The sequence below is a fragment of the Drosophila ficusphila genome, unplaced genomic scaffold (genome assembly GCF_018152265.1).
Source record: "Drosophila ficusphila isolate 14025-0441.05 unplaced genomic scaffold, ASM1815226v1 contig_197, whole genome shotgun sequence".
Lineage (NCBI taxonomy): Eukaryota > Metazoa > Arthropoda > Insecta > Diptera > Drosophilidae > Drosophila > Drosophila ficusphila.
The window spans coordinates 3,509,072-3,521,503 of record NW_025064091.1 but is presented as its reverse complement, the minus strand read 5'-3'; the positions used below and the strand labels follow the sequence as shown (position 1 = coordinate 3,521,503).

The following is a 12,432-nucleotide window of genomic DNA, read 5'->3' as shown; positions in this document are numbered from 1 at the left end:
ACTACGGCTTAAATATGCCCTTCAGAGGGCCGCAAAGCTCAGTACCGAGGGTGTCGCTCGGGTGTTCACAGCACTCTGAACCCGCCTCGCAACAGTACACCAGTCCAGGAGAGAGCAGCACCACGTTGACAAGATGCAACTGTTCGTTTTCTGCCTCCTGGTGGCCACCACGGCCGCCTTCACGATGCTCGGCCCGCACATCCGCATCGCGCCGGGCCAGAAGTCCAACGAGATCGTGCTCCACTTCCGCAATCCGTGCAACAACAAGACCAGCACCACGACCCTGAAGCCGCCGTCGCGACCGTGTCCCGATCATCCCACCACACCCTCCTGTGAGCACCGCACTTCCAGTGCCTCAACGAGCAGAGGCACCTCCCCGAAGCCCACGCTAGAAACAACTATCGGGACGACTTTCGGGACAACCCAAGTAACTTCCTCCACGACACTTAAGCCTACGGAAGGCACATCGGAGAAACCGACGACTCTGAAACCAACTGAGGCAACCAGTGTGAAGCCCACAACTTTGAAGCCCACAGAGGGAACCTCGGCCAAACCGACAACTCTGAAACCAACTGAGGCAACCACTTCAAAGCCCACAGAGGGAACCTCGGCCAAACCGACAACTCTGAAACCAACTGAGGCAACCAGTGTGAAGCCCACAGAGGGAACCTCGGCCAAACCGACAACTCTGAAACCAACTGAGGCAACCACTTCAAAGCCCACAGAGGGCACCTCGGCCAAACCGACAACTCTGAAACCAACTGAGGCAACCAGTGTGAAGCCCACAGAGGGAACCTCGGCCAAACCGACAACTCTGAAACCAACTGAGGCAACCACTTCAAAGCCCACAGAGGGAACCTCGGCCAAACCGACAACTCTGAATCCAACTGAGGCAACCAGTGTGAAGCCCACAACTTTGAAGCCCACAGAAGGAACCTCGGCCAAACCGACAACTCTGAAACCAATTGAGGCAACCAGTGTGAAGCCCACAGAGGGAACCACGGCCAAACCGACAACTCTGAAACCAACTGAGGCAACCAGTGTGAAGCCCACAACTTTGAAGCCCACAGAAGGAACCTCGGCCAAACCGACAACTCTGAAACCAACTGAGGCAACCAGTGTGAAGCCCACAGAGGGAACCTCGGCCAAACCGACAACTCTGAAACCAACTGAGGCAACCAGTGTGAAGCCCACAACTTTGAAGCCCACAGAGGGAACCACGGCCAAACCGACAACTCTGAAACCAACTGAGGCAACCAGTGTGAAGCCCACAGAGGGAACCTCGGCCAAACCGACAACTCTGAAACCAACTGAGGCAACCAGTGTGAAGCCCACAACTTTGAAGCCCACAGAGGGAACCACGGCCAAACCGACAACTCTGAAACCAACTGAGGCAACCAGTGTGAAGCCCACAACTTTGAAGCCCACAGAGGGAACCTCGGCCAAACCGACAACTCTGAAACCAACTGAGGCAACCAGTGTGAAGCCCACAACTTTGAAGCCCACAGAGGGAACCACGGCCAAACCGACAACTCTGAAACCAACTGAGGCAACCAGTGTGAAGCCCACAGAGGGAACCTCGGCCAAACCGACAACTCTGAAACCAACTGAGGCAACCAGTGTGAAGCCCACAACTTTGAAGCCCACAGAGGAAACCTCGGCCAAACCGACAACTCTGAAACCAACTGCGGCAACCAGTGTGAAGCCCACAACTTTGAAGCCCACAGAGGGAACCTCGGCCAAACCGACAACTCAGAAACCAACTGAGGCAACCACTTCAAAGCCCACAGAGGGAACCTCGGCCAAACCGACAACTCTGAAACCAACTGAGGCAACCAGTGTGAAGCCCACAACTTTGAAGCCCACAGAGGGAACCTCGGCCAAACCGACAACTCTGAAACCAACTGAGGCAACCAGTGTGAAGCCCACAACTTTGAAGCCCACAGAGGGAACCTCGGCCAAACCGACAACTCTGAAACCAACTGAGGCAACCAGTGTGAAGCCCACAGAGGGAACCTCGGCCAAACCGACAACTCTGAAACCAACTGAGGCAACCACTTCAAAGCCCACAGAGGGAACCTCGGCCAAACCGACAACTCTGAAACCAACTGAGGCAACCACTTCAAAGCCCACAGAGGGAACCTCGGCCAAACCGACAACTCTGAAACCAACTGAGGCAACCACTTCAAAGCCCACAGAGGGAACCTCGGCCAAACCGACAACTCTGAATCCAACTGAGGCAACCAGTGTGAAGCCCACAACTTTGAAGCCCACAGAAGGAACCTCGGCCAAACCGACAACTCTGAAACCAACTGAGGCAACCAGTGTGAAGCCCACAGAGGGAACCACGGCCAAACCGACAACTCTGAAACCAACTGAGGCAACCACTTCAAAGCCCACAGAGGGAACCTCGGCCAAACCGACAACTCTGAAACCAACTGAGGCAACCACTTCAAAGCCCACAGAGGGAACCTCGGCCAAACCGACAACTCTGAATCCAACTGAGGCAACCAGTGTGAAGCCCACAACTTTGAAGCCCACAGAGGAAACCTCGGCCAAACCGACAACTCTGAAACCAACTGCGGCAACCAGTGTGAAGCCCACAACTTTGAAGCCCACAGAGGGAACCTCGGCCAAACCGACAACTCAGAAACCAACTGAGGCAACCACTTCAAAGCCCACAGAGGGAACCTCGGCCAAACCGACAACTCTGAAACCAACTGAGGCAACCAGTGTGAAGCCCACAACTTTGAAGCCCACAGAGGGAACCTCGGCCAAACCGACAACTCTGAAACCAACTGAGGCAACCAGTGTGAAGCCCACAACTTTGAAGCCCACAGAGGGAACCTCGGCCAAACCGACAACTCTGAAACCAACTGAGGCAACCAGTGTGAAGCCCACAGAGGGAACCTCGGCCAAACCGACAACTCTGAAACCAACTGAGGCAACCACTTCAAAGCCCACAGAGGGAACCTCGGCCAAACCGACAACTCTGAAACCAACTGAGGCAACCACTTCAAAGCCCACAGAGGGAACCTCGGCCAAACCGACAACTCTGAAACCAACTGAGGCAACCACTTCAAAGCCCACAGAGGGAACCTCGGCCAAACCGACAACTCTGAAACCAACTGAGGCAACCACTTCAAAGCCCACAGAGGGAACCTCGGCCAAACCGACAACTCTGAAACCAACTGAGGCAACCACTTCAAAGCCCACAGAGGGAACCTCGGCCAAACCGACAACTCTGAATCCAACTGAGGCAACCAGTGTGAAGCCCACAACTTTGAAGCCCACAGAAGGAACCTCGGCCAAACCGACAACTCTGAAACCAACTGAGGCAACCAGTGTGAAGCCCACAGAGGGAACCACGGCCAAACCGACAACTCTGAAACCAACTGAGGCAACCAGTGTGAAGCCCACAACTTTGAAGCCCACAGAAGGAACCTCGGCCAAACCGACAACTCTGAAACCAACTGAGGCAACCAGTGTGAAGCCCACAGAGGGAACCTCGGCCAAACCGACAACTCTGAAACCAACTGAGGCAACCAGTGTGAAGCCCACAACTTTGAAGCCCACAGAGGGAACCACGGCCAAACCGACAACTCTGAAACCAACTGAGGCAACCAGTGTGAAGCCCACAGAGGGAACCTCGGCCAAACCGACAACTCTGAAACCAACTGAGGCAACCAGTGTGAAGCCCACAACTTTGAAGCCCACAGAGGGAACCACGGCCAAACCGACAACTCTGAAACCAACTGAGGCAACCAGTGTGAAGCCCACAACTTTGAAGCCCACAGAGGGAACCTCGGCCAAACCGACAACTCTGAAACCAACTGAGGCAACCAGTGTGAAGCCCACAACTTTGAAGCCCACAGAGGGAACCACGGCCAAACCGACAACTCTGAAACCAACTGAGGCAACCAGTGTGAAGCCCACAGAGGGAACCTCGGCCAAACCGACAACTCTGAAACCAACTGAGGCAACCAGTGTGAAGCCCACAACTTTGAAGCCCACAGAGGGAACCTCGGCCAAACCGACAACTCTGAAACCAACTGCGGCAACCAGTGTGAAGCCCACAACTTTGAAGCCCACAGAGGGAACCTCGGCCAAACCGACAACTCAGAAACCAACTGAGGCAACCACTTCAAAGCCCACAGAGGGAACCTCGGCCAAACCGACAACTCTGAAACCAACTGAGGCAACCAGTGTGAAGCCCACAACTTTGAAGCCCACAGAGGGAACCTCGGCCAAACCGACAACTCTGAAACCAACTGAGGCAACCAGTGTGAAGCCCACAACTTTGAAGCCCACAGAGGGAACCTCGGCCAAACCGACAACTCTGAAACCAACTGAGGCAACCAGTATGAAGCCCACAACTTTGAAGCCCACAGAGGGAACCTCGGCCAAACCGACAACTCTGAAACCAACTGAGGCAACCACTTCAAAGCCCACAGAGGGAACCTCGGCCAAACCGACAACTCTGAAACCAACTGAGGCAACCACTTCAAAGCCCACAGAGGGAACCTCGGCCAAACCGACAACTCTGAAACCAACTGAGGCAACCAGTGTGAAGCCCACAACTTTGAAGCCCACAGAGGGAACCTCGGCCAAACCGACAACTCTGAAACCAACTGAGGAAACCAGTGTGAAGCCCACAACTTTGAAGCCCACAGAGGGAACCTCGGCCAAACCGACAACTCTGAAACCAACTGAGGCAACCACTTCAAAGCCCACAGAGGGAACCTCGGCCAAACCGACAACTCTGAAACCAACTGAGGCAACCAGTATGAAGCCCACAACTTTGAAGCCCACAGAGGGAACCTCGGCCAAACCGACAACTCTGAAACCAACTGAGGCAACCACTTCAAAGCCCACAGAGGGAACCTCGGCCAAACCGACAACTCTGAAACCAACTGAGGCAACCAGTGTGAAGCCCACAACTTTGAAGCCCACAGAGGGAACCTCGGCCAAACCGACAACTCTGAAACCAACTGAGGCAACCACTTCAAAGCCCACAGAGGGAACCTCGGCCAAACCGACAACTCTGAAACCAACTGAGGCAACCAGTGTGAAGCCCACAGAGGGAACCGCGGCCAAACCGACAACTCTGAAACCAACTGAGGCAACCACTTCAAAGCCCACAGAGGGAACCTCGGCCAAACCGACAACTCTGAAACCAACTGAGGCAACCAGTGTGAAGCCCACAACTTTGAAGCCCACAGAAGGAACTTCGGCCAAACCGACAACTCTGAAACCAACTGAGGCAACCAGTGTGAAGCCCACAACTTTGAAGCCCACAGAGGGAACCTCGGCCAAACCGACAACTCTGAAACCAACTGAGGCAACCAGTGTGAAGCCCACAACTTTGAAGCCCACAGAAGGAACCTCGGCCAAACCGACAACTCAGAAACCAACTGAGGCAACCACTTCAAAGCCCACAGAGGGAACCTCGGCCAAACCGACAACTCTGAAACCAACTGAGGCAACCAGTGTGAAGCCCACAACTTTGAAGCCCACAGAGGGAACCACGGCCAAACCGACAACTCTGAAACCAACTGAGGCAACCAGTGTGAAGCCCACAGAGGGAACCTCGGCCAAACCGACAACTCTGAAACCAACTGAGGCAACCAGTGTGAAGCCCACAACTTTGAAGCCCACAGAGGGAACCTCGGCCAAACCGACAACTCTGAAACCAACTGAGGCAACCAGTGTGAAGCCCACAGAGGGAACCTCGGCCAAACCGACAACTCAGAAACCAACTGAGGCAACCACTTCAAAGCCCACAGAGGGAACCTCGGCCAAACCGACAACTCTGAAACCAACTGAGGCAACCAGTGTGAAGCCCACAACTTTGAAGCCCACAGAGGGAACCTCGGCCAAACCGACAACTCTGAAACCAACTGAGGAAACCAGTGTGAAGCCCACAACTTTGAAGCCCACAGAGGGAACCTCGGCCAAACCGACAACTCTGAAACCAACTGAGGCAACCAGTGTGAAGCCCACAACTTTGAAGGCCACAGAGGGAACCTCGGCCAAACCGACAACTCTGAAACCAACTGAGGCAACCAGTGTGAAGCCCACAGAGGGAACCTCGGCCAAACCGACAACTCTGAAACCAACTGAGGCAACCAGTGTGAAGCCCACAACTTTGAAGCCCACAGAGGGAACTTCGGCCAAACCGACAACTCTGAAACCAACTGAGGCAACCAGTGTGAAGCCCACAACTTTGAAGCCCACAGAGGGAACCTCGGCCAAACCGACAACTCAGAAACCAACTGAGGCAACCACTTCAAAGCCCACAGTGGGAACCTCGGCCAAACCGACAACTCTGAAACCAACTGAGGCAACCAGTGTGAAGCCCACAACTTTGAAGCCCACAGAGGGAACCTCGGCCAAACCGACAACTCTGAAACCAACTGAGGCAACCACTTCAAAGCCCACAGAGGGAACCTCGGCCAAACCGACAACTCTGAAACCAACTGAGGCAACCAGTGTGAAGCCCACAACTTTGAAGCCCACAGAGGGAACCTCGGCCAAACCGACAACTCTGAAACCAACTGAGGCAACCAGTGTGAAGCCCACAACTTTGAAGCCCACAGAGGGAACCTCGGCCAAACCGACAACTCTGAAACCAACTGAGGCAACCACTTCAAAGCCCACAGAGGGAACCTCGGCCAAACCGACAACTCTGAAACCAACTGAGGCAACCAGTGTGAAGCCCACAGAGGGAACCTCGGCCAAACCGACAACTCTGAAACCAACTGAGGCAACCAGTGTGAAGCCCACAACTTTGAAGCCCACAGAGGGAACCACGGCCAAACCGACAACTCTGAAACCAACTGAGGCAACCAGTGTGAAGCCCACAGAGGGAACCTCGGCCAAACCGACAACTCTGAAACCAACTGAGGCAACCAGTGTGAAGCCCACAACTTTGAAGCCCACAACTTTGAAGCCCACGGAGGGAACCTCGGCCAAACCGCCAACTCTGAAACCAACTGAGGCAACCACTTCAAAGCCCACAGAGGGAACCTCGGCCAAACCGACAACTCTGAAACCAACTGAGGCAACCAGTGTGAAGCCCACAACTTTGAAGCCCACAGAAGGAACCTCGGCCAAACCGACAACTCTGAAACCAACTGAGGCAACCAGTGTGAAGCCCACAACTTTGAAGCCCACAGAAGGAACCTCGGCCAAACCGACAACTCAGAAACCAACTAAGGCAACCACTTCAAAGCCCACAGAGGGAACCTCGGCCAAACCGACAACTCTGAAACCAACTGAGGCAACCAGTGTGAAGCCCACAACTTTGAAGCCCACAGAGGGAACCTCGGCCAAACCGACAACTCTGAAACCAACTGAGGCAACCAGTGTGAAGCCCACAACTTTGAAGCCCACAGAGGGAACCTCGGCCAAACCGACAACTCTGAAACCAACTGAGGCAACCACTTCAAAGCCCACAGAGGGAACCTCGGCCAAACCGACAACTCTGAAACCAACTGAGGCAACCAGTGTGAAGCCCACAGAGGGAACCTCGGCCAAACCGACAACTCTGAAACCAACTGAGGCAACCAGTGTGAAGCCCACAACTTTGAAGCCCACAGAGGGAACCACGGCCAAACCGACAACTCTGAAACCAACTGAGGCAACCAGTGTGAAGCCCACAGAGGGAACCTCGGCCAAACCGACAACTCTGAAACCAACTGAGGCAACCAGTGTGAAGCCCACAACTTTGAAGCCCACAACTTTGAAGCCCACGGAGGGAACCTCGGCCAAACCGACAACTCTGAAACCAACTGAGGCAACCACTTCAAAGCCCACAGAGGGAACCTCGGCCAAACCGACAACTCTGAAACCAACTGAGGCAACCAGTGTGAAGCCCACAACTTTGAAGCCCACAGAAGGAACCTCGGCCAAACCGACAACTCTGAAACCAACTGAGGCAACCAGTGTGAAGCCCACAACTTTGAAGCCCACAGAAGGAACCTCGGCCAAACCGACAACTCAGAAACCAACTAAGGCAACCACTTCAAAGCCCACAGAGGGAACCTCGGCCAAACCGACAACTCTGAAACCAACTGAGGCAACCAGTGTGAAGCCCACAACTTTGAAGCCCACAGAGGGAACCTCGGCCAAACCGACAACTCTGAAACCAACTGAGGCAACCAGTGGGAAGCCCACAACTTTGAAGCCCACAGAGGGAACCTCGGCCAAACCGACAACTCTGAAACCAACTGAGGCAACCAGTGTGAAGCCCACAACTTTGAAGCCCACAGAGGGAACCTCGGCCAAACCGACAACTCTGAAACCAACTGAGGCAACCACTTCAAAGCCCACAGAGGGAACCTCGGCCAAACCGACAACTCTGAAACCAACTGAGGCAACCAGTGTGAAGCCCACAACTTTGATGCCCACAGAAGGAACCTCGGCCAAACCGACAACTCTGAAACCAACTGAGGCAACCACTTCAAAGCCCACAGAGGGAACCTCGGCCAAACCGACAACTCTGAAACCAACTGAGGCAACCAGTGTGAAGCCCACAACTTTGAAGCCTACAGAAGGGACCTCGGCCAAACCGACAACTCTGAAACCAACTGAGGCAACCACTTCAAAGCCCACAGAGGGAACCTCGGCCAAACCGACAACTCTGAAACCAACTGAGGCAACCAGTGTGAAGCCCACAACTTTGAAGCCCACAGAGGGAACCTCGGCCAAACCGACAACTCTGAAACCAACTGAGGCAACCAGTGTGAAGCCCACAACTTTGAAGCCCACAGAAGGGACCTCGGCCAAACCGACAACTCTGAAACCAACTGAGGCAACCACTTCAAAGCCCACAGAGGGAACCTCGGCCAAACCGACAACTCTGAAACCAACTGAGGCAACCAGTGTGAAGCCCACAACTTTGAAGCCCACAGAGGGAACCTCGGCCAAACCGACAACTCTGAAACCAACTGAGGCAACCACTTCAAAGCCCACAGAGGGAACCTCGGCCAAACCGACAACTCTGAAACCAACTGAGGCAACCAGTGTGAAGCCCACAACTTTGAAGCCCACAGAAGGAACCTCGGCCAAACCGACAACTCAGAAACCAACTGAGGCAACCACTTCAAAGCCCACAGAGGGAACCTCGGCCAAACCGACAACTCTGAAACCAACTGAGGCAACCAGTGTGAAGCCCACAACTTTGAAGCCCACAGAGGGAACCTCGGCCAAACCGACAACTCTGAAACCAACTGAGGCAACCAGTGTGAAGCCCACAACTTTGAAGCCCACAGAGGGAACCTCGGCCAAACCGACAACTCTGAAACCAACTGAGGCAACCTCGGCCAAACCGACAACTCTGAAACCAACTGAGGCAACCAGTGTGAAGCCCACAACTTTGAAGCCCACAGAGGGAACCTCGGCCAAACCGACAACTCTGAAACCAACTGAGGCAACCACTTCAAAGCCCACAGAGGGAACCTCGGCCAAACCGACAACTCTGAAACCAACTGAGGCAACCACTTCAAAGCCCACAGAGGGAACCTCGGCCAAACCGACAACTTTGAAACCAACTGAGGCAACCAGTGTGAAGCCCACAACTCTGAAGCCCACAGAGGGAACCTCGGCCAAACCGACAACTCTGAAACCAACTGAGGCAACCAGTGTGAAGCCCACAACTTTGAAGCCCACAGAGGGAACCTCGGCCAAACCGACAACTCTGAAACCAACTGAGGCAACCACTTCAAAGCCCACAGAGGGAACCTCGGCCAAACCGACAACTCTGAAACCAACTGAGGCAACCAGTGTGAAGCCCACAGAGGGAACCTCGGCCAAACCGACAACTCTGAAACCAACTGAGGCAACCAGTGTGAAGCCCACAACTTTGAAGCCCACAGAGGGAACCTCGGCCAAACCGACAACTCTGAAACCAACTGAGGCAACCAGTGTGAAGCCCACAACTTTGAAGCCCACAGAGGGAACCTCGGCCAAACCGACAACTCTGAAACCAACTGCGGCAACCACTTCAAAGCCCACAGAGGGAACCTCGGCCAAACCGACAACTCTGAAACCAACTGAGGCAACCAGTGTGAAGCCCACAACTTTGAAGCCCACAGAGGGAACCTCGGCCAAACCGACAACTTTGAAACCAACTGAGGCAACCAGTGTGAAGCCCACAACTTTGAAGCCCACAGAGGGAACCTCGGCCAAACCGACAACTCTGAAACCAACTGAGGCAACCAGTGTGAAGCCCACAACTTTGAAGCCCACAGAGGGAACCTCGGCCAAACCGACCACTCTGAAACCAACTGAAGCAACCAGTGTGAAGCCCACAACTTTGAAGCCCACAGAGGGAACCTCGGCCAAACCGACAACTCTGAAACCAACTGAGGCAACCAGTGTGAAGCCCACAACTTTGAAGCCCACAGAGGGAACCTCGGCCAAACCGACAACTCTGAAACCAACTGAGGCAACCAGTGTGAAGCCCACAACTTTGAAGCCCACAGAGGGAACCTCGGCCAAACCGACAACTCTGAAACCAACTGAGGCAACCACTTCAAAGCCCACAGAGGGAACCTCGGCCAAACCGACAACTCTGAAACCAACTGAGGCAACCAGTGTGAAGCCCACAACTTTGAAGCCCACAGAAGGAACCTCGGCCAAACCGACAACTCAGAAACCAACTGAGGCAACCACTTCAAAGCCCACAGAGGGAACCTCGGCCAAACCGACAACTTTGAAACCAACTGAGGCAACCAGTGTGAAGCCCACAACTTTGAAGCCCACAGAGGGAACCTCGGCCAAACCGACAACTTTGAAACCAACTGAGGCAACCACTTCAAAGCCCACAGAGGGAACCTCGGCCAAACCGACAACTCTGAAACCAACTGAGGCAACCAGTGTGAAGCCCACAACTTTGAAGCCCACAGAGGGAACCTCGGCCAAACCGACAACTCTGAAACCAACTGAGGCAACCACTTCAAAGCCCACAGAGGGAACCTCGGCCAAACCGACAACTCTGAAACCAACTGAGGCAACCAGTGTGAAGCCCACAACTTTGAAGCCCACAGAGGGAACCTCGGCCAAACCGACAACTCTGAAACCAACTGAGGCAACCAGTGTGAAGCCCACAACTTTGAAGCCCACAGAGGGAACCTCGGCCAAACCGACAACTCTGAAACCAACTGAGGCAACCAGTGTGAAGCCCACAACTTTGAAGCCCACAGAGGGAACCTCGGCCAAACCGACCACTCTGAAACCAACTGAAGCAACCAGTGTGAAGCCCACAACTTTGAAGCCCACAGAGGGAACCTCGGCCAAACCGACAACTCTGAAACCAACTGAGGCAACCAGTGTGAAGCCCACAACTTTGAAGCCCACAGAGGGAACCTCGGCCAAACCGACAACTCTGAAACCAACTGAGGCAACCACTTCAAAGCCCACAGAGGGAACCTCGGCCAAACCGACAACTCTGAAACCAACTGAGGCAACCAGTGTGAAGCCCACAACTTTGAAGCCCACAGAAGGAACCTCGGCCAAACCGACAACTCAGAAACCAACTGAGGCAACCACTTCAAAGCCCACAGAGGGAACCTCGGCCAAACCGACAACTTTGAAACCAACTGAGGCAACCAGTGTGAAGCCCACAACTTTGAAGCCCACAGAGGGAACCTCGGCCAAACCGACAACTTTGAAACCAACTGAGGCAACCACTTCAAAGCCCACAGAGGGAACCTCGGCCAAACCGACAACTCTGAAACCAACTGAGGCAACCAGTGTGAAGCCCACAACTTTGAAGCCCACAGAGGGAACCTCGGCCAAACCGACAACTCTGAAACCAACTGAGGCAACCACTTCAAAGCCCACAGAGGGAACCTCGGCCAAACCGACAACTCTGAAACCAACTGCGGCAACCACTTCAAAGCCCACAGAGGGAACCTCGGCCAAACCGACAACTCTGAAACCAACTGAGGCAACCAGTGTGAAGCCCACAACTTTGAAGCCCACAGAGGGAACCTCGGCCAAACCGACAACTTTGAAACCAACTGAGGCAACCAGTGTGAAGCCCACAACTTTGAAGCCCACAGAGGGAACCTCGGCCAAACCGACAACTCTGAAACCAACTGAGGCAACCAGTGTGAAGCCCACAACTTTGAAGCCCACAGAGGAAACCTCGGCCAAACCGACAACTCTGAAACCAACTGAGGCAACCAGTGTGAAGCCCACAACTTTGAAGCCCACAACTTTGAAGCCCACAGAAGGAACCTCGGCCAAACCGACAACTCTGAAACCAACTGAGGCAACCACTTCAAAGCCCACAGAGGGAACCTCGGCCAAACCGACAAGTCTGAAACCAACTGAGGCAACCAGTGTGAAGCCCACAACTTTGAAGCCCACAGAGGGAACCTCGGCCAAACCGACAACTCTGAAACCAACTGAGGCAACCAGTGT

The 12,432-nt window shown here is 54.1% G+C and overlaps 1 protein-coding gene across 1 annotated transcript; it reads left to right on the top strand.

The window, feature by feature from the left end:
• Positions 1-67: 67 nt before the first annotated feature.
• On the top strand, positions 68-12,217 carry LOC122319714 (mucin-2-like; the record flags this gene model as incomplete). Its single annotated transcript, XM_043209542.1, has 10 exons — positions 68-577; positions 791-1,987; positions 2,138-2,380; positions 2,468-2,881; positions 3,221-5,701; positions 5,789-7,438; positions 7,526-9,433; positions 9,521-9,715; positions 9,803-11,827; positions 11,915-12,217. Coding segments are annotated over exons 1-10 (10,860 nt in total), but the record flags the coding sequence as incomplete, so codon positions are not given.
• Between the last annotated feature and the right edge of the window lie 215 nt (positions 12,218-12,432).